This window comes from Hibiscus syriacus, unplaced genomic scaffold, assembly GCF_006381635.1.
Source record: "Hibiscus syriacus cultivar Baekdansim isolate YM2019G1 unplaced genomic scaffold, ASM638163v2 tig00110202_pilon, whole genome shotgun sequence".
Classification (NCBI taxonomy): Eukaryota; Viridiplantae; Streptophyta; class Magnoliopsida; order Malvales; family Malvaceae; genus Hibiscus; species Hibiscus syriacus.
The window spans coordinates 532,789-556,594 of NW_024062625.1; the positions used below are offsets into that span (position 1 = coordinate 532,789).

The 23,806-nt window shown below is 36.5% G+C and overlaps 2 protein-coding genes and 1 pseudogene across 2 annotated transcripts; all 3 read left to right on the forward strand.

The window, feature by feature from the left end:
- The first annotated feature begins 3,552 nt into the window (after positions 1 to 3,552).
- Positions 3,553 to 3,933, forward strand: LOC120218956 (plant UBX domain-containing protein 5-like). The gene has a single exon (XM_039215827.1). The coding sequence runs from the start codon at positions 3,553 to 3,555 to the stop codon at positions 3,931 to 3,933; it is 381 nt and encodes a 126-aa protein (XP_039071758.1).
- Positions 3,934 to 16,436: 12,503 nt separating this feature from the next.
- Positions 16,437 to 21,073, forward strand: LOC120219015 (annotated as a pseudogene).
- A 431-nt stretch (positions 21,074 to 21,504) lies between these two features.
- LOC120218957 lies at positions 21,505 to 22,221 on the forward strand. Its single transcript, XM_039215828.1, has one exon. The coding sequence runs from the start codon at positions 21,505 to 21,507 to the stop codon at positions 22,219 to 22,221; it is 717 nt and encodes a 238-aa protein (XP_039071759.1).
- The last annotated feature ends 1,585 nt before the right edge of the window (positions 22,222 to 23,806 follow it).

Sequence of the window (23,806 nt, forward strand, 5' to 3'; positions counted from 1 at the left end):
ACACATCATTTGATGGTCGATTAGCGTTCTTCGACGTATGCAACAATAGCATATTTTGCTTTCAAGACGAACCTGCGGCCTCGAGATAGTATAATCTCTGCTTCTAAGTACTTTGGTTCAAAGATTAGTTTGTTTATTCGATACCATAAGTACCATAAAATCGATTCAAACAATAGGTCCCATTCTTCTTCACTGATTGAAAAATATCGCGGCTGTTGTAGGTTCATTTAAATCCATTTTTCGATTTCCATACAAAGGAACTCCTTAAGTAGTTCAGGTTTAACAATTTCTGCCCAGATCGGTCGAACAATCGTGCAATCTCGGAATACATGTGACAAAGTTTCAATGGCTGCCCCGCACCAACCACAACTGACATCGTTAGTTAAGTATCATCGGTGACGCTCCGCATTTGTCAGGAGACATCCTCGACAAATTAACCATATTAGGGTCCTGATCCTAAACAAACCACAATACTTCATAAGAGTTTTCCATAAGGGTGCAGCTATTGTCTCCCCTTCTCCAATGCAACGTCAATATGCACTAGATATTGTGGACCTTCTATTTTCTCTTTCACCATTGAAACCATTTAATGCATTCAAAATATTCACTTGTTTGAATATCATTGTTAATGAGAAATACATTTCTTTGAAGTAATATTTAAAATTAATTTTCTTATATAAAATTATAAACTATTTAAATCTCTTTCATTTTTAAATCAAAAGATATTATATGAATATGACGAGTGTTCAGAATCGTTAATCTTTGCTCGTTATTTCTTCAGTTTTGAGGATTTATTATTGCTAAATTGGTCATGTTATGTTTATTTTCGTCCAGGTCCTTACTTTCCAGAATTAGTGACAAAACGGACGCATTCTGCATTTTTTATTATTATTTGGTTACGGCTGGAGACATGAGCACAACTATGGGCATGACGCGGTTTGACGTGGCAGTTTCTAGAAGGTCCAGTCAACGACAGTTTCTAGAAGACTTCCTCCGCACGCCTTCTGGAAGATTGACGAGCAGAGTTGCATTAGGAGATTAGTTTAAGTTTGAATTTAAATTAAAAAATAATTATCTTTAGGATTATTTTATTTATTTTCTTTGTTTATCCTTTAGGCTTTTAGAGGGTATAAATACCCACTTGGGGTAAGCTTAAACTCATCATTCGGATTACAATCTTATTTTCTCTCTAGTTTTTATAAAAGCTTTCTCTTTTTACTTTTCAAATTCTTTTCATTTTTCTTTTATTTTTCTTTTATTTTTCAAGCTTTGTTTTCAAATGCTAAGTATGACTTTTGTCATGCTTAGCTAAACTTTTCATAAGCTGAGAGCTGTCGCGATGACTCAATTCTATCGGGAGAATTAAAACAGGCCCTTAATATCTTCGGAATATCTCTCTCAATCTTTACGCTTATTTTTCAAAATCAAAACAGTTTTCAAAATCAAAGATTGACTTTGGTCAAGAGGTTGTTGCGATTAAATGTGTGGGATGAAGATTCGACTTATAGAAAGTAATTCGACTTCCTGGGAACACACTTGGCAAGATGGCTTCGCCAAGAGGGAATTGAGATCGGAATTGATGGTTATTGAAGCAACAATCTGAGTTGGACGCCACGAATTTAAACGGTAATTGATATGTGACAATTGATGTTGTTAGATTCAATTACCGAAGCCGAAATCAAAGATTGCCTTGGGTATTCGGTATACAAGATAAAGTCACGGGGATAGCCCTTGTAGACAAAGTAACCGACGTTAATCCCGAAGAGAAAATCTTATTTGATGATCTAAAGGAAATTGAGTAAAAGCGAAGCTTGAGGCTATTTTCACCGTATTTATTCACAAACTTTATTCTCTTATTTTTTGATTTAAATTGCTTTTATTTATTTTTACCATTTTAATTTTATTTTATCAAACCCCCCATTTTACTATTTTTCGCCTGGTTAAAACCATTCAAACATTAATTTGTGATTTTCTAAGTCCATGTGGATTCGACCCTTACTTCTCTTTACTACGAATTTCCTTATTTATTAACCGAGAAGAATGAATTTATTTTGACATCGAAAACGACAGTTGTCAAATTGACGCCGTTGTCGGGGACTTCGCCAAAGTTATTAATTTTTGTTTTTTTTTATTTATAACCAGGACTAATCCGGGCGCATTAGTGGAGTACGACCCAAAGATTGAAGTCAAAGCTAAGAGACTCCACGCACAGACACTTCGGGAATGAATGAGACAACAAACAAATCCAGAAGAAGAATCGAATTCAGGTAATATAAATCCGATGTCCGATCTTACTATCCAAGAGTTAGCTGCGACACCTACTGAACAAGTGCCTTTGAGCATTGATTTTCCCCAAGGCGAAACTTCGTACCAGTTGAAAACCGGCCTTATTAATCTTCTCCCTACATTCCGCGGACTACCAAACGAGGATCCACACAAACATCTCAAGGAATTTCATATGGTCTGCTCCAGGATGAGACCACAGAGAGTAACCGAAGACCAAATAAAACTTAGAGTTTTTCCATTCTCCTTAGCCGAATCGGCTAAGGAGTGGTTATTTTATCTTCCTCCTAATTCTGTTACTACATGGGCTCAAATGACTCGTCTTTTTCTTGCCAGTTTTTTCCTGCGGCAAAAGTAAGAGAACTACGAAGGAGAATACTTGAATCAAGCAGCTTGATGGAGAGTCACTTTACGACTATTGGAGCGTTTAAGAAATTATATTCTAGTTGCCCACAACATGGGTTAACCGAGCAAACACTGTCACATCCCAATTTAGGGGCTAAAAGTTTTAGATTTATAAAGTATTATGTTCAAAAGAATTATGGAGAAAATTCATGGACATTAGTTATAATTTTCCTCCCTTGTTTATTATAAATTTAAGAGAATTATAAAATACGTTAGTGCATTATTGTGAAATGATATGAAGTAGTTGGCAAATAATGGTTCAATCATACTGTTATTTTATTAAAGAAATTGAGTACCACTCAATAAGATAAGAGATATTTGTTTTAAGTGAGGACAGTTTGGTTTTTATTAAAAAAAACGTTAGAAAAGAAGCTATAACTTATAGACACATCATGAACTTGTAATAATGGCTACATGCACCGCACCTTTATTCTCATTGATGATAGCACACGCCACCTCTACCTTAAATCACTCAGACCTCACTCTTCCGGTTCTATCTTTCAAGTCCAACAAGAGTTTTCTTTATCATCGTCCCTCTCTATTATTTCATCTTTACGCACAAAAGAATGAGTCTGTTGCCTCCTTTTTGGCCATGAAAGGCGTTTCCTCAAGTTGGTAACTCTTTACAAAATTCAACATCTTGGTCTCATTTTGAATTGAACTTAATATGACCTCATTCATTTCTTACAAACACCCCTGACCAAACTACCTTCTGATGGAACAAAAAAAAATCAAGTATCAAAATTTACCTTGACAGTGGGAGCACGAGGTGGTCGCCAGCGAGGTTGGAGGGAGATTGAGAGTTGCTCATGTCTCAACACATAACCAGTTGGTTCTCGGTTATGGGATCACACCAAAAGTGTGATGCAGTCTCAATGTCCAAAAGAGTTTCAACCAGCTGATCCGAGAACAAAAGTGGAACTTCATCTCCTTAGACGGGATGAAAACTATTTTGAACCGAATAAGCCCCAAAGTGCATTTCATGGTGTTGGAAGAACTCTTGGAAGTAACAACTCAAGCTCTACTCCTTCTAAGCCAACTGTTGCTGCCAGTAGTATTACCACTGCACCACCCCAATCTATGGGGCTTGTTATGGATTCAACGTTGCCAACAACCTCTATTCAGATAAGGTTTTCGGAGGGTACGCTCATGGTCTCACGCTTCAATTACCATCATACAATCAGAGATGTCCGTGGGTTCGTTGATGCACAACGGCCATGGTTTCGGCCGCAAAGCTTGAGCTAGTGTCAAACTTATTCTTGGTGATAAGTGTTTCAATACCCTTTGATGAAAGAGATAAGTTTATGAATGCACATGAAGATAAAGGAAAATGGGGTTATGATTCCAATATGAAAAATCACGTGGGAGATGTCTAGGAAAATAAAGTGGTAAATCACAAGGTAAGTCACCCAAGTTTGGTGAGATCTTTACCTTGTCTCTTAGTTCCAAGTGATTATAGTTATGACATAATAGTTTTTTTTCAAGATCAATTTAGTCACTAATTTAAGTAATTAACTATTCTGATGGCAACGTCAATTTTCAATTTTATCAATTGAGTCCTCAAATTATTATTTAGATTCTAATAAGTTATTTTTTTTAGGGCAAGAGAAATTATTTGGATACGAGTTAGTAATTTTAATGGCCTGGATCGTTAGGAAAATATTGGAAGTTGAATTAAAGATCGAGGGCGTTCAAATGGAATTTAAATGGTCGACCAGTATGGCACAGAAAATCGAGGTAATACTTTACTACCTCTTTATGCTTTATGGAACATGTGAATATTGGTAAATGCATGAATATGATAACATTGGTCTCATACATGTAGTTAAGTAATTTCTACACTCGATCAGAATACGATAAAAATTCGGTAACTGATTATGGTTCAGATGACTTTTATAAGAAATTGGTGGATTGTTAGAATTAAAATTTCAAGTTCTATGGTTAGTGATAAAAGAATCATCTTGGATCTGTAACATATAAATTATTTCATCAAAGGTACTTGGATGGGAAATTATGAGAATATTCTGGTAGGGTAAAATTATAGAAATACCCTTATATTGTAAGATGATAAGAATTGTCCCCTAGAAGATGACTAATAACTCTGAAAGGATATATTGATCTGAGAAACTAAAGATGTGCATAAGAAATACTAGTTTGCTTAGAAAATTTGGATAACCGGGTTTTAACCCAATAAGGTTTATGCAAGATACGAGAAGTCTGTTAAGAAATCATTTCGAGATCAAAGAATGTTCGGGAAAGAAATTAACCATTGGATCTCTAAAGTATAATTATTTTCGTTAAGAGCTAATATTGAAATTATCTGGTTAAGAAATTACGAAAATGCCCTTGAGAGATAAAAATAGTCTGAATTGACCCTGAATAAGAGAGTACTTTGAGGATTTTTACTTAACTCGATTAAGTACGAATTTAATTGTTAAGATCATGTCTTTGTACAGAAAAATTTATAATATTCCGTTTGTAAAATCTGAGAAGACACTTGACCCGAAAATATTCGAATAAGGAGTAAATACTTGAAGAGTAATTTATCGGAGGTATTCTGCTGATAGAATTGTTTGAAAGGACTGAAGTAAATGATATGATTGAATTAAATAATAAGACCGGATGGAAGGAAATGATTGAAATATTCTAGAATTATAAAATGACCAAATTACCCCTGGAATGGAAATGACTCAAGAATGTCACCAAGCTCAAGAATGAATGGATATACTCAAGCTTTGAAATGAATAGAAAAAAAAAATGTTAAGCACCAAAATGACCAAAATGCCCTTATGACCTAGAATAAGTAAATGTCTTGGATTAATTAAGAAATCTAAATAAACATGGATGTTGTGCTACCAGTAAAAGTTGTGGAACGCAACTTAAGTGATTAACCAACGTTAGTACTATATCATTACCTGAATGATATAAGTATCACTTGAATGTTTGTTCATCTTCTCAAATTTGGATCGATGATAATTCTGGAAGTACTTGGCGCAACTCAACTCTAGAGCGCATACAGTACTAATAAGTGGGTAGTCGTTAGTCAAATCAACCACGAATACCAGAATGACTTTATTATATGAATAAATTGAAATGAAATGAAGTACAACGTGTATTTGAAATTCAGAAACGTCTGAATTATACTGGAAAACTTTAAAGTAATCGGGATAGACTTGCTTACCAAACGAACTAAGTAACATCAATGACTAAGGATTAAATAGGTGATTTGATGAGTTTGGAAACACTGTTGAACTTACATGATGAATTATCATTATGGGTTATGAGCCATGGATCAAGTACGTCAGTATTTCCTGATATTGTTGAAACGTGGAAATGAAATAAAGACCGTTGGAAGATTTATTCAGTGATGATTATGGGGATGATCTATGGATCTGCACTATGGTATTAAAGAGTGAATACACTGGAAGGATAATGAATTGACTTGTTGACATGCATCAGTTTGAGAGTTGTGTAACTCGAGTTGTTTGATAATATGATCGATAGTCGTAGATTGTAAATGACTTAAATCTTCGATTCTATATTTCATCTAAAATCACTTCGGTCATGTTTGAAAAAAAAAACAAGTAACGCAGATGGAAAAGATTCTGAATATCTCATTTGGTTCAATTGGGCTGAAATCCTATGAATTTAAAGTATATTCCTGAATACCCCTGATTGTTTGGGTAATGGAATCACTCGCAGTAAATCTGAATTTAGAATTATTATGTATAAAGGTTCATGAACGTTTTCCTAAAGCACACGAAAATATAGTGGGATTCTAATGTATCAACATTAAATGTCTGGCTAGATCGGTTAGTAATCGATTCTCCTCAATAGGACCTTGTTCCAGGAATTCGTTCAAATTTCATAAGTTTCATGTTATCCAAAATGATAACTACAATGGCCTCTGGAAATACTTGGATTCTCTAGTGTGTTCCCTACTTATTATTGAACTGTTTTATTTGTTTTAATATGTGGTACACCAAATTCATTGGTTATTGTTTTATGGATGCACCAATTTAATGTGACAATTTATGGAATATGGCTGCTATCTAATTTTTGTTTTGAAATGGTATATAATTACCATGTTTTTGGATTTATGGAATTTATGTCACGGTGCAATTGAATTTTGGAATTGAATTACGATGGAATAGCTCTGATCAAGCTAAATGGGCCTAATGTGACTCTTGAGGGCCCCAAGATGTTTCATTAGGTCGGCTTTCCTTTGTTGTGTGCTTAGGGTAAGCTATATGGACTTATTGACTTGGGCTTAAGGATACAAGCTTCATAGCCTATCCTTAAGTCGGCTTTCTTTTTGCTATGTGCATAAAGTAAGCTATATGGAAAATAATTTTTGGGAACTACTGATGGTGTACCAGAAAAGGGTTTAAACTATGATTTTCAAAAGTTAAACTCTTTTACGAAATTGTGAGATTTATTGGACTATGATTTGTACCTATTATGATTTTATTATACTGTTGGAACACACTAGACATCCTATTCGATCTCCTGAAAATGTCATACTTTGAAAGGTTTCTTATGAACTGAGATTCATGGCTTCTACTCGATGAACTTCTAAGGGAACCCCAAATTATTCTGCAAGCTGGTATACATATGATTCAATAAGGAAATTATATGGCTTTCCATTTATCTACATGTCATGTAGCATCATCTGGTAGTTCTGTATTACTGAGCTTTCCAAAGCTCACTCTATTACTCACATTTTCAGGTTAAAACAATTGTACCAGTGCATCTATCGACTTCAGTAAGGGAGTTCTTCCGGCGTGGTTGCAGAGTATGGTACTTGTGATTAGGGGGTATGTAATTGTATTTTGATTTATATACGAGTTTGGAAATCTGTTTTATTTTTAAATAGTGATAAATGATTTTATAAGTTTATATGTTCTGATAAAAAGTTTTAAAATTTCCACTATTTTTACGGTGGGTCGCTCCGGTGGCCCTAATGTGACTTCCCGAATTGGATCGGGCTACTCGTATTGGTCTGAGGGGGTTACAAACACTCCTTCAACACTTTTACAAAGGATTATTTCCCCTAGAAATGAAGATGATCGATGCTGCCAGCGGCGGAGCCTTGGTAAATATGACTCCTACTGAAGCTAGGAACTTAATATCGACGATGGCTACAAATTCCCAACAGTTTCGCACAAATAATGAACCTTCTCGAAGGGTTCATGAGATAAGTTCATCTTCATTAGAAAATAAAATAGATAAGTTAACTGAAATCGTAAACTCTCTTGTTGCAGGAAAAACAGGACAAAATCGATTATGCAGAATATGTGCATTACCTGATCATCCGACAGACGGTTGTCCACTGATTCAAGACAACACATCAGCTCAAACCAATGCAGTCAGGAATTTTCTGGGACCTCCCCAATGAGTTTATAATCATTATGGTAATACATACAACCCAGGATGGAGGGATCATTCGAACTTCAGTTATGCTCAGAACTCGAGACTGAATCAGGGCTATCAAGCGAGACCTCCACCACCTCAACAACCGGCAGAAGCATTATTAGAATCAATTGTCGAGAGGTTAGCACTTTCCCAGGAAAAATTCTAGAATCATACTGAAGCCCATTTACAAGATATAGACAAGAAGATGAGCCAACTGGCTCAAACCGTAGGTCGTTTGGAATCACAAGGTAAACTTTCATCTCAAACTGAAGTAAACCCGATGGGGAACATCAGCGCCATCACTCTTCAGAGCGGTACAGTAGTGGCACCACCTATTCCATCAAACGAAGCAACCCAAAAGGAGAAAAAGACTGATGATTCAGGGTCCCAGAAAGAGAATAACGAAGAACAAATAGACGACCCGACGCCATCTCCCTATGACGTGCCACCACATTTTCCATCAAGGTTAGTTAAAAAGGATAAAAAAAACTAAGGAAAAGGAAATATTATACGTATTTCGGAAGGTGAAAGTTAATATACCTCTCCTTGAGGTTATTCGGAAGGTTCTAAGGTATGCCCGGTTTTTGAAGGATCTCTTTACGACTAAAAGGAAGCTTACTGGGGTCGAGAAAGTGAATTTAAGAGCAAACGTCTCAGCCATTTTCCAATAGAGGTTACCACCTAAACTAAAGACCAAGTTATATTCGTGATCCCTTGTAAAATTGGTAAGGTTGAGATAAAACGAGCAATGTGTGATCTTGGCGCATCAATTAATGTAATGCCTCTATCTGTTTATAAAATGGTTACTAACGATCCTTTGAAGGATACCAAGATCTTGATACAGCTTGCCGTCAGGTAAGTGATATATCCAGAAGGACTCTTAGAAAATGTATTGGTGGATATAAACGACTTGATATTTCCCGCTGATTTTTATATAATCGATATGGAGAATGATCGCACAATTTCGTCCTCTGATATCCTGTCGGGGCGCCTTTTCCTAAGCACTGCACACACGAAAAATGACGTAAAAAGCAGAATTTTAATTATGGAATTTGACGGTGAGATCGTTAAATTTGACGTATATAAGGCAATGAGATATCCCGATAAAGTAGAAAGTTTAAATTCTATCAATTTAATTGATCCTTTGGCTGATGAATTTTTAAGGACTAATTTTTCATTTGATATATGTAGAGAGCTAGAGGATCATGATAAAAACGTGAATTCTAATCATACCGAATTGAATTTGATTTCTTCCAAGCCAAAAGTCTTACCTTTTATTTTGCAGGCACCCGAAGTTGAACTGAAACCGTTGCCTGATCATTTGAAATATGTCATCCTCGGAGCAAACAACACTCTGCCAGTAATTATCAAAAAAGTTATCCGAGGAGGAGGAAAGGGACTTAATCACTGTTTTGCGCCAATACAAGGAGGCTATATGATGGATCATCGCTGATATAAAAGGGTTGAGGCCATCCACTTGCATGCATAAAATTAAAACCGAAGAAGGCGCAAAACCAACATAAAGGTCAACACCGGCTAAACCAATGATGGAAGTGGTAAAAAGGAGATACAAAAATCCTAGATGCATATATTATATATCCAATTTCGGATAACAAATGGGAAGTCCATACATGTAGTTCCTAAAAAAACAGGAGTTACTGTGATTAAAAATTCTGAAGGAGAACTTGTACCAACACGAGTTCAGAATGGATGAAGAGTCTGCATCGATACAGGAAGTTTAATTCTTTAACTCGAAAAGAACCATTTTCCTATTCCATTCATAGATGATAGAACGATTAGCTGATGAATCTTACTATTTTTGTCTTGATGGATTTTCATGTTTCTTCCAGATTCCAGTAGCACCTGAAGATCAAGAAAAAACGACATTCACATGGCCCTTCAGCACCTTCGCTTACCGACGTATGCCTTTCGAACTCACAAGCCCTGCCATATTCCAAAGGTGTATGATTAGTATTTTCTGATTTTATTGAGAAAGGTATTGAAGTCTTCATGGACGACTTCACTGTTTACGGTAATTCATTCGATGAGTGTCTATTAAACTTGAAAATGTGTTGCGTCGATTCCTAGAATTTAACCTTATTCTGAATTATAAAAGTGTCACTTATGGTGATAAAGGTCTAATTCTAGGACGTATGGTTTCATCTAAAGGAATTACGGTAGATAAGGGAAAACCGATAAATACGTTCATTTCCTTACCCCACTACGGTGAGGGAAATTCGCTATTTCCTTGGGTGCAGGTTTTTATCGTAGATTCATTAAGGATTTATCTAAGGTGGCGCAACCATTATGCTAGCTATTACAGAAGGATAAAGCCTTCAATTTCAACCAACAATGCCAAGAATCATTCGACGTACTAAAGGAGAAGTTGGTTACGGCACCCATAGTCCAACCACCGAATTGGGACTTCTGCTTCGAAGTAATGTGTGATGCTTCAGATGGAAGTGTTGGGGATGTGCTCGAACAAAAGATCAGGAAAGAACCTCACGTTATCGCTTATGCATCCCATACCTTGGATTATGCATAACTGAATTATTCAACAACCGAAAAAGAATTATTTGCTATTATTTTTGCATTAGATAAATTTAGATCATATCTTCTTAGTACTAAGGTTATTGTTTTCTCTTATCATGCAGCCTTGAAGTACTTGCTCAGCAAAAAAGAGGCAAAACCACGACTAATCCGTTAGATCTTACTCCTCCAAGAGTTTGATTTGGAAATCAAAGAGAAGAAAGGATGTGAGAACTTAGTAGTCGATCACTTAAGCCATCTTCCAATCACTACAGTTGATCATCTCATTCGTGAAGAATTCCCGGAGGAGGGCTTGATGATGGCGTAAACGTCAATACCTTGGTTCGCAGATATAGTCAATTACTTGGCTACAGGTAAATTACCATCAGATTTAACGAGAGCTGAAGTAAATCGTATTAAAAGAGAATCTTGTTTCTTCATTTGGGATGATTCGTATCTTTGGAAGCATTGTTCAGACCAGGTAATTATACGATGTGTTCCTGAAAGCGAGGTAAGCTCAATTTTAAATTTTTGTCATTCTTATTCATGTGGTGGACACTTTAGACCGAAGCAAACTGCTCGTAAAATCTTGGAATACGGATTCTTTTGGCCTCATATTTTCCGTGATGCTTACTTATTTTGTAAGTCTTGTGATAATTGTCAACGTACAAGTAATTTGAGTCGAAGAAACGAAATGTCCCTTAATCCTATACACATATGTGAAATATTTGATGTTTGGGGACTTGACTACATGGGTCCATTTGTTTCTTCTTTTGGCAATTGTTATATAATTCTTGCGGTTGATTATGCTTCGAAGTGGGTAGAGGCTAAAGCTACTCGAAACAACAATGCTAAAACTACTGTTCAATTTCTAAAGAATTGTATTTTTTCCAGGTTTGGTACACCGAGAGCGATAATAAGTGACCGCGGCACACACTTCATCAATCGAGTAATTGATGTGCTTATGAAAAAGCATGGAGTGAATCATAGAATTGCCACGGCTTATCATCCACAAACGAACGGACAAGCAAAAATTTCAAACCGAGAAATAAAGATGATTCTTGAGAAAATAGTTAAGCCAAATCGCAAGGATTGGAGCTTGAAATTAATTGACGTTTTGTGGGCTTATCGAACCCGCATATAAAGGACCTATCGGCATATCGCCTTGTGTTCAGAAAGCCGTGCCATTTACCTGTCGAGCTAGAACACAAGGCATATTGGGCCGTAAAACAGTGCAATATGGAGTTAGAAGCGGTTGGCGAAACACGAAAGTTACATATACAAGAGCTTGAGGAAATCCGGAGAGATGCTTACGACAACGCCAAGATATATAAGGACAAAACAAAAGAATTCCATGATCGAAATTTTTTTTCTAAATCTTTTTCTATCAGACAAAAATTTCTTCTTTTTAACTCAAAATTAAAACTTTTTGCAGGTAAACTTCGATCAAAATAGAACATACCTTATATGGTAACTGGAATATTTCCTCATGGGGCAGTCGAAATTGAAGACAATTCGGGCACTCGGTTTAAAGTAAATGGACACATGATTAAATCGTATTATGCGAATAGCGAAGTTTGCTTAATTGAAGATCTCGACTTAGAAGAACCTGTAGTCTGAATCAAGTCATCGAGCTAACGACGTTAAACAAAAGCGCTTCATGGGAGGCAACCCATTGTTTTTCTGTTAAATTTTTATTTTTACTTTTTATTTTTATTCGATCAAGCATGCTTAAATTAATTTTTATTTTTATTTTGCAGGAATCAAATATTTTTATTCGAACTTAAACGATGAAGAATTGAAAAATTTCCATTCGATCAATACTAATTTTGGAGACTACTGAGTAGTGAACAGTCAAACAAAGCAGAAAAAGTAATGCCATAGTCGTGCACACCGTTCCATTAAACAGCCCATGTTAGCAAAACCGACATGAAATCCGGGGAGTACTCTATTCCTTTTCTTGCACTTTAATTTTTCGTTTTGAGGCAAAACGCTTTAAGTGAGGTGGAGTATAGTGTATGATTGAATTTTCCTTTGCTTGTCTTTATATTTCGATGTTAGTATGTGTTGGTTGGATTTGTCGAAAATTTCATTGATTGTCTTTGTCTTGTGGAAAATTTTGAAATGCTACGCTTGTTGGGAACACTAATTATTTAGGTTAGGATCTTGATAGCGAATAGCATGAATTGTGATCAAGTTGGTGCTTTTGTGATATTCCATGCCTTTGTTGGTTGAAATGTGATTAGCTCAATGCATGAAACAATCTGGTGAGATTTGAGCCTTTACGAGCATACCATTTTTGCTCGCATTTTGTTTGATTGAGTGTGTCAAATTTGGCATTGATATTCTAGAACCTACATGTTGAATATTGTCGATATTACACATGAACATGATGCTTAAAAATGATTTGGGCACCTTAGGATTAACCATCCCGTTTCCCAACTAAATAGCCTACCCATGCATTTTTCCCCTTAGTTAAACACTTTTGAGCCTATTCTCGCTTCTTTGTTTTCACCACATTTATAAACCTGAGCCTTTTTGTTTTATCCCTCTTTTCTACCTTTTTCAGGTCAAGTGAATAATTTTACCATTGTATGCTCCATTGAAAAAAATGTTTAATGCGGAAAAAAAATAGCAGTTCGAAAAAAATGTTGTTAAAAAAAGAGAAAAAAAAAAGACATGAAAAAAATGGAAAACAAAACAACAAAAGTGTGAAAAAGAAAAAAGAAAAAATCAAATGTATTTTGTTGTTTGACAATTAGTCTTTATTCTTGGTGTGCTTAATGTTTTAATGGAGTTGATTATCATTTGTTAGTTCATTGCCTTGAATATTTAGCCATTATTAACCTTTTCCCCACCTTTACCTAAGGTTCGTTACAACCAATAAAAGACCCTTTGATTTATGCACCATGTTCTTATTAGTAGTGGAGATTTGATTTACTTGCAGTCTTATGGTAATATCTTGTCGATTCTGACATTGAGCGTTTCTTTACCCCAAACACATTGAGTGATTTGAGTGAATCCCGGTAAGGTGTTGAGTTTCGAGCATTGAGATTAATGAATGAATGAATATTACAATTGCACTTGACTTGTTCCAATTGGTGATGTTCAATTGATTGATTTCTTGACTTTAATAGTTATTGTGGTCTCTACTTTGCTTCCTTGAATGTGAAATTTAACAAAGAACGGTAAATGAATTTTTTAACTAGTTTGATTAATCATACTTGAGGACAAGCATGAGATAAGTGGGGGGAATTTGATGAGTGTTCATAATCGTTAATCTTGCTCGTTATTATTCAGTTTTGAGGATTTACTATTGCTAAATTGGTCGTGTTATATTTGTTTTCGTACATATCCTTACTTTCCAGAATTAGTGACAAAACGGACGTATTCTGCATTTTTTTATTATTGGTCACGGCTGGAGACATGGGCATGACTGGGCATGACGTGGTCTGACGTGGCAGTTTCTAGAAGGTTCAGTCAGCGACAGTTTCTAGAAGACTTCCTCCGCACGCCTTCTGAAAGATTGACGAGCAGAGTTGCATTAGGAAACTAGTTTAAGTTTGAATTTAAATTAAAAAACAATTATCTTTAGGATTATTTTATTTATTTTCTTTGTTTATCCTTTAGGCTTTTAGAGGCTATAAATACCCACTTGGGATAAGCCTAAACTCATCATTCGGATTACAATCTTCTTTTCTCTCTAGTTTTTATAAAAACTTTCTCTTTTTACTTTTCAAGTTCTTTTCATTTTTGTTTTATTTTTCAAGCTTTGTTTTCAAATGCTAAGTATGACTTTTGTCATACTTAGCTAAACTTTTCATAAGCCGAGAGCTGTCGCGATGACTCAATTTCATCGGGAGAATTGAAACAGGCCCTTAATATCTTCGGAATATCTCTCTCAATCTCTGTGCTTATTTTTCAAAATCAAAGATTGATTTTGGTCAAGAGGTTGTTGCGATTAAATGTGTGGGAGGAAGATTCGGCTTATAGAAAGCAATTCGACTTCCTGGGAACACACTTGGCGAGATGGCTTCGCTAAGAGGGAATTGAGATCGGAATTGACGGTTATTGAAGCAACAATCCGAGTCAGACGCCACGAACTTAAACGGTAATTAATTTGCGACAATTGATGTTGTTAGATTCAATTACCGAAGCTGGAATCAAAGATTTCCTTGGGTATTCGGTATACAAGATAGAGTCACGGGGATAACCCTTGTAGGGATAACCTTTGTAGACAAAGTAACCGACGTGAATCCCGAAGAGAAAATCTTATTCAATGATCTAAAGGAAATTGAGTAAAAGCGAAGTTTGAGGCTATTTTCACCGTATTTATTCACAAACTTTATTCTCTTATTTTTTAATTTAAATTGCTTTTATTTATTTTTACCATTTTAATTTCATTTTACCAAACCCCCATTTTACTATTTTTCGCCTGGTTAAAACCATTCAAACATTAATTTGTGATTTTCTAAGTCCCTGTGGATTCGACCCTTACTTCTTTTTACTACGAATTTCCTTATTTATTAACCGAGAAGAAGAAATTTATTTTGACATCGAAAACGACAGTTGTCAAAATATATTTGATCTTATATTTTTGTTTTATAAATAAAATTAGAATGTTTGATTACAGGTATAATTTAGAAGTAGGTAAATCACATTAAGGTTATACCTATATGATATATTGTAAAATTTCTTATAAATTTTGGTTTTCATTGTACGTAGATCACAATTACGTAATAATAATAATAATAATAATAAAACAGGGCTGCAATCTTTAACAACTGGACGTGACAAATAGAAAAGTGCTTCCATGTAATTCTTCCCTTTGGATTTGCAAATTGCAACCAAAAAGCAGTGCTAAAGGCCAAAGCTGATGCGTTTCGAGCGAAATCAAGTTTAGAAATTTGGTTTTTGTTCCAAATTTGAAGTTTATTAGATTGATATATTTGAACATGGTCTGTCATGGTGCATAAAAATATAATATACTTTCATGTTAGCTCAAATGGAAAACACCAACAGCAAGGGTGGTGTAAACTAAACGCTGATGCTGTTGGATCAGAATCTACGGGCATGGCAACGACTGGCAGTATTATTAGAGACGCCCAAGGACAATGGCTATCAAGGATCGATATTATCAAACAATTGGATGTTAAATAATAGTGTTAACTCAACTTAATTTATTATTTAGTAAAAATTAAACACCGAGGATGGAGAGATTTCAACGTGTTCTTTACCTAACGATTGCAACTTTTGCTTTGGTTTTAAGTTGTGCCATCCCCAAGCCTGCTTCTCACGTTTTTTCCCTTCTTTTTTTATCACCATTTTTGCCACCAAACGAAGGTATATGCCTTTGCTAATTTATCGTATTGCATTTACTGGCGTAGGGACTCTCATTATCCAATTTTACTTGTGTTTTAATTCTCTTTCCAACTACATGAAGCGTTACCGCCTGTCCTAATTACGTTAGATTACGAGCCTTATCAAAACTAGCAATTAAATTGCTTTTGAAGGAAATAGTTACAGAATTTGTAAATAATGGGGCAAAGATGAAGTTGAACAAGGGCTTTGGAAGTTTAATAGACAAAACAAATGATTAATGAAGAAAATAAAATGATGGAAACTGACAGATGGGAGGTCATTGAAGCTTGTGAAAGCAGGGAGATAAAGGGGAAATGAGAGGTAGTTGGAAAAAAAGAACCACCGGGAAGCTTAACTTCAAGGCAATGTAGACTCTCCAACAAACGACAGTGTCCCTTAAGACGCATCACATGTTCTGCTCCCAACAAAACTATTTCATCCCTCCTCTCCTTTGTCTCGTTCATTCATTGATTCCCTCCTCTCATCATCTCCAATGGAAGCCAGCGCTGGGCTTGTTGCGGGCTCACACAACCGCAACGAACTTGTTGTCATTCATGGCCATGAAGAGGTAACAAAAGAAATAACATCAAATTATCCACACACAAAAAAAGAAATAACATCAGTTGTATGTCGTAGTTTGCTTAAACCCCATTGTTTTGTTTAGTTGGTAAATGGATTCTTGATTGTGTTTTTGATGCATTCAGCCTAAACCTCTGAAGAACTTGGATGGTCAAGTTTGTGAGATTGTAGTGATGAAATTGGGTTGACGGTAGATGGAGATCTTTTCGTGGCCTGCAACGAGTGTGGTTTCCCTGTTTGTAGGCCTTGCTATGAGTATGAAAGGAGGGAAGGGAGTCAACAATGTCCTCAGTGCAAAACTAGATACAAGCGTCTCAAAGGTATTGCACCATTTACATTACCAGTAACATGCTTGGTGCAGCAGCCATTAATTCTTCTAAGACGTGATTTTTTTTCCTGGTTTGATTTTGTGTGAAGGGAGTCCTAGAGTGGAGGGGATGAAGATGAAGAAGATATTGATGATATCGAACATGAATTCAACATTGATGATGAACAAAACAAGCATAGGAATATCGCAGAATCGATGCTTTATGGTAAGATGAGCTATGGGAGAGGCCATGAAGATGATGAAAGTTCTCAATCCCACCTGGTTTAGCTGGTATCCGGTCGAGGCCGGTAAGAAATTCATTGATATCTCACTGAGATTCAGCAACAACATGAAAAATATCTCCCAGTTTCCCTGAAATGGAAATCCTTCATAATAATCAAGCCGTTCTTTCTGTTTGTTGCAGGTGAGCGGGGAATTCCCAGTAGGAAGCTCTCTTGCTTATGGGGACCACATGTCAAATTCTTCCCTCCATAAACGAGTTCATCCTTATCCTACGTCTGAGCCTGGTATGTTTGATCTTGTATCATCTAAAAGTAATTTTTGTTTTGAATCAATGATCTGATTTCTTAAACACAATACAAAGTTCCAAGTTTTCAAATCTTTTGGGTAGCTTGATAAACAAATTGACTATGTATATATGTATATATATTGGCAAACAAAAGGAAGTGAAAAATGGGATGAAAAGAAAGAGGGAGGATGGAGAGAAAGGATGGATGATTGGAAAATGCAGCAAGGAAATTTGGGTCCCGAAAATGATGATGCATATGATCCTGACATGTCCATGTAAGTATTTGTTGCTGTTATATGGCAACATGTGAAGAAAACTTGAATGTGCTTTCTCATGTGAAACCTCTTACAGGCTTGATGAAGCTAGGCAGCCATTGTCAAGGAAGGTGCCAATTGCATCCAGCAAGCTCAACCCATATCGTATGGTGATTGTGGCTCGTCTTGTTATCCTTGCTTTCTTTCTCCGCTATCGAATTATGAACCCAGTGCATGATGCAATCGGTCTGTGGCTAACTTCTATTATCTGTGAAATCTGGTTTGCCTTTTCCTGGATCCTTGATCAGTTCCCTAATGGTTCCCTATTGACCGTGAAACTTATCTTGACCGCCTTTCCCTCAGGTAAACAGATTTTATAAAGTTCTAGTGACACTTAGTTGATTATTTTTTCTCCATAATCAAACACTTAATGCTTGATGCAGGTATGAGAGGGAAGGTGAGCCCAACATGCTTGCTTCTGTCGACATCTTTGTCAGTACGGTGGATCCACTGAAGGAACCCCCTCTAGTAACAGCGAATACAATTCTATCGATCTGGCAGTGGACTATCCCGTGGATAAGGTCTCTTGCTACATTTCTGACGATGGTGCTTCCATGCTTACTTTTGAAGCATTGTCCCAAACAGCTGAATTTGCTAGAAAATGGGTGCCATTCTGTAAGAAATTCGCCATAGAGCCCCGGGCACCAGAGATGTACTTTACTTTAAAGGTTGATTACCTCAAGGACAAAGTCCAGCCAACATTCGTGAAGGAGCGTCGAGCTATGAAGGTTTGTATATATGAACTCCTGAAGACAAAAGTCTGAGTTTCAAATTGCGGTGGACTAATCTTTTCATGGTGATTAACAGAGAGAATATGAAGAATTCAAGGTTAGGGTAAATGCACTTGTAGCCAAAGCCCAGAAGGTTCCTCCAGAAGGGTGGATCATGCAAGATGGGACACCATGGCCAGGAAACAATACTAAAGATCACCCTGGTATGATTCAAGTATTTCTCGGTCAAAACGGAGGCCATGATACCGAAGGAAATGAGCTTCCTCGCCTGGTTTATGTATCTCGAGAGAAAAGGCCTGGTTTCGCTCATCACAAGAAAGCTGGTGCCATGAATGCCCTCGTAAAGATCTTAAGCATTTACTAACTTCTCTTTCATTCTAGTTCCCCTTCATTTCCAAGGCCCAGCTTGAGGTGCTAATAATTCTGTTAATCTGTGCAAAAATTTCAGGTTCGTGTCTCTGGAGTGCTTACAAATGCTCCTTTTATGTTGAACTTGGATTGTGACCATTATATAATAACAGCAAGGCTGTAAGAGAGGCTATGTGTTTTTTGATGGACCCTCAAATTGGAAGAAAGGTCTGCTATGTCCAATTCCCTCAACGGTTCGATGGTATTGACAGACATGACCGATATGCCAATCGAAACACAGTTTTCTTTGATGTAAGTGCATCAAAAAATCTACTCTTCAAACTGTTTGAAATGGATAAATCAGACTTAATGCTTGTTTTGTGCACTATAAGGTGATACAGGGACGAATAAATTAATCAAACTTTTGTCCTCTGGCAGATTAACATGAAAGGTCTAGATGGTATACAAGGTCCTGTATATGTCGGCACTGGGTGTGTTTTCAGAAGGCAAGCTCTCTATGGTTATGAACCTCCGAAGGGGCCAAAGCGCCCGAAGATGGTAACCTGTGGCTGCTGCCCTTGCTTTGGACGCCGCAGAAAGGACAGAAAGCATTCTAAGGATGGTGGAAATGCAAATGGTCCCAGCCTGGAAGGTGGCTAACACTTAACAATGACATTCTATTGTTGTCTTTCAATTTTGAGCAGCTGGCTTTCATATGGTTTATTCATTTCATCTAACTTCAAGATCTTTTTTCAAAATACTAACAGAAACCGAAGATGACAAGGAGTTCTTGATGTCCAACATGAACTTTGAAAAGAAATTTGGACAGTCGGCCATCTTTGTAACTTCAACCCTGATGGAACAAGGTGGTGTCCCTCCTTCCTCAAGCCCTGCTGCTCTGCTCAAAGAAGCCATTCATGTAATTAGTTGTGGTTATGAAGACAAAACAGAATGGGGAAGCGAGGTACTTAATGCCAACTGCTTGAAATTTTGCATGCCATTCATACTTCTAATTTCGAAAGAAGAGTAGATGTTTCTAAGTTTAAACATTAATCTGAAGTTTGTAATTGTACCTTCCACATGTGCAGCTTGGCTGGATTTATGGCTCAATTACAGAGGATATTCTAACAGGTTTCAAGATGCACTGCCGTGGATGGAGGTCAATATACTGCATGCCAAAGTTGGCTGCATTCAAGGGTTCAGCTCCCATCAATCTATCGGATCGTCTCAACCAAGTCCTTCGATGGGCGCTTGGTTCTGTTGAAATTTTCTTTAGTCGTCACTGCCCTGCATGGTATGGCTTCAAGGAAGGAAAGTTGAGGTGGCTCGAGCGATTTGCATATGTCAACACAACCATCTACCCCTTCACATCTTTACCACTCCTCGCCTATTGTTCCCTTCCGGCAATCTGTTTGCTTACTGACAAATTTATCATGCCACCGGTAATAAAATATTCTCCTTTAATCATTGAACTGAATATTAAATACCTTATCTGCTAACTTGTTCATATTCTCTCCTGCAACAGATAAGCACCTTTGCGAGTCTATTTTTCATTGCCTTGTTTCTTTCAATCTTTGCAACTGGTATTCTTGAGCTAAGGTGGAGTGGAGTAAGCATCGAGGAATGGTGGAGAAACGAGCAATTTTGGGTCATTGGTGGTATTTCGGCACATCTGTTCGCTGTTATCCAAGGTCTGTTGAAGGTTCTAGCTGGTATTGACACTAATTTCACTGTCACATCCAAGGCAACAGATGATGAAGAGTTTGGAGAATTGTATACCTTTAAATGGACAACCCTCTTGATTCCACCAACCACAGTCTTAATCTTCAACCTAGTAGGAGTTGTTGCAGGCATCTCGGATGCCATAAACAATGGTTACCAATCTTGGGGACCTCTCTTTGGAAAACTCTTCTTCTCCTTCTGGGTGATTGTCCATCTCTATCCATTCCTTAAAGGTCTAATGGGGAAGCAAAACAGGACACCAACCATTGTGGTTATATGGTCGGTGTTATTAGCTTCAATCTTCTCCTTGCTTTGGGTCCGAATCGACCCGTTTGTGCTGAAAACTAAAGGACCAGACACCACAATGTGCGGCATCAACTGTTGAAAACACTCATTGTTCCTGGTTCTCTATTTTATGTATGTGATGTATGAGCAAACAGAGTGGAGATGAAGAAGACAGAATAAAACTAGAGTGAAATGTTTTTGTAGTTATATGCACTGTACCAACTACAAAGTTGTCATTGAATTAAAAATAGTTCAACTTTGTAATTACCTCTATTTAATTTGCATGTTCTCATTCTGTTTAATTACATATATTAGAATATAATGCAATTTATGATCTAACTCAGTAATATCAAAATAATTTATAATTAAGTATATTTTTATTATTTTTAATTAAAAATATTAATAGTAATTAATAAAAAGTACATTTATCTTATTACTTAAATTCATTCCTTTTTTTACCAATATCGTTTGAAAATATCTCTCTTTTTCTGACGTGTACTTTTATCTGTAGAAGATTTTTTTGACGTGAACTTGACACGCTAATAGATTAACTATAGGATGCTTACCGTACTCATTAAAAAATAAATAAATAAAGGCAACACCTCATTTACTTAATAGCGAATTACCGATCTTTGCCGCCGCCTAATAGCTTTTATTTTCACCGCTCGTCGGAGAAGCAAGCTTTCTAGCAAAAGGATGGAAGTTGTTTCCCAAGAACAAGTTCGAGTATTCAAATTGGATGCTACATTACCGAGTTGGCACCATATTCCTCCTGGACAATTCATGTTCCTAATCAAAAACCGTCACTCGCGTGACCCGCATTCCTTCATGTTCGAGTTTGATCCGCAACGATTGTCTTCCGCAGACGATATCCGAGAGCTGGCTTTCGAAGCCATTCTGAGTACTACACAGATTGTCGAGAGAAGTAACGTTAGATCTTTGGCTAACAACATATCGAAACATCTTGTCGACAACTACAGGTTTGGACTCGAAACAATCTCTGATGATCCCGACTCGCCCAAAGTTCTCATCGTTGTTGATGTAAACCAAACTTGGGTTTCTGTAAATTCTCTATATTGTGGAATGGAACGGATTAATAACGACGAAGCTATCGATGACGAAGATGTTTTGGTGGCATTGACAAACTCACTGGACTGGACGGATTTTGTACTTCAGTCGGGAAGAGTGTGGGGACTGGATTCGTTTGAAGTATGTGATCATATAGATATAGCCAGTGATGAGCCCAGCATGTGTGCCATCTGCCTGGAAGATCTCTCCGGTGGCACCTGCATGAAGCTGCCTTGCTCACATGTTTTTCACAAGGGATGCATTGTTCAATGGATTTGGGAGCAAACCTGCCCCATATGCAGATCATCATTCGGAATGAAATGGTACGTGCTCTCCTCCTTTTAAAGGATGTATTGTCCAGTGGCATAGTATTTTAGTTTAAACAGTTTATATTTAGTTTTTCATGTTGTATACATTTAATTTTTAGCTATAGTATTTTTAGTTATAATTCGATATTTAAAAACAAAAACTAATCTCTATTCCCAGGTCTTTTGACTATGTAATTATATTTTCGTAAATAAATAAATATCTCTAAACCAATACAGGGAAGATGAAATATCTATTAATTCCTTTTCCCTTATATTATTTTAATCTCATTCGTATTTTTTTGTCAATATATTTATAAATTTCAACCGTCGTTGGATCATTCTATTATAGATTTTCTCTGTCATTCATCAATATCTATTGCTTATCGATTAAACATACTTCTCAACATGATATTAAGATTTTTGTCAAAACTGACATCGACCTTTAATTTAAAAAATGCATCATTTTCATAAACTAAAATTTACTGTATGTATTAACTCTATTACGATATTTCGAGTAACAAATATCATCAAATAATTTAGAATCGATTTAACGAATCATTCATAATTTTACAGTATACATTAATTCATACTAACACATGCATAATATCTTTAAAAGTAAATCATTAGATTTGAAAATAAAAGAAAAAAATATGAGAGTGAAAATTGCAATCTGTATAATTTGGAAAAATAACATTCACTCACATCTGAATTATTTTGTTTTAAAATAAATTAATTGTTGTTATTTAGAACGTTTGACTGAAAAATAAAATAAAATACTGAAAAAATAGTTAATTATAATTTTATATAAATTTAAAGTGTATATAAGAAAATATATGTTCAAAAACTCAATTATACGACAATAAACATTCATACCCAGCATTTTTAACGGAAAGATGGAAGTTGCTGTTCAAGAACAAGTCCGAGTATTCAAAATGAATGTGACAGCATGGAGTTCGCCCCATCCTCTTCTAGGACAATTCATGATCTTAATCAAACATCCATATTCGCGACCCACATGCCTATATGTTTGAATTCAATACACAACGTTTGTCCTCCGAAGACAATATCCAACAACTGGCTTACGAAGCTGTTTCGAGTACCAAACAGATTGCCGAGGAAAGTAATTTTGAATCTTTGGCCAACAGCATATCGAAATATCTTGGAGACAACTACGGTTTTGGTTCCGAAATGTTCTCTTATCCTGACTCACCAAAAATTCTCATTGTGGTCGATGTAAACCAAACCAGGGTTTCTGGAAGCCGCCAAGATTGTGGGAGGGAATGGCTTAATTATAATGGCGGATCTGTTGATGATGATGATTATATTTTGGAGACATTAGGAAAAGCACTGGAGTCGACCGATTTTCTAATTATGTTGGGACGAGTACCGGGACTGGCTTCGTTTGAATCATGTGATGATGTAGCCGGTGATGAGGGCAGCTAGTGTGCTATCTGTTTGGAAGGGCTGTCCAATGGCACCTGCTTGAAGATGCCCTGTTCGCATGTTTTTCGTAAGGGATATATTGCTCAATGGATTTGGAAGGAAACTTGCCCCGTCTGCAGATCTTCATTGGGAGGGAAATGGTACGTGCTCTCGTCCTCTTAAAGGATGCATTCTCCAGC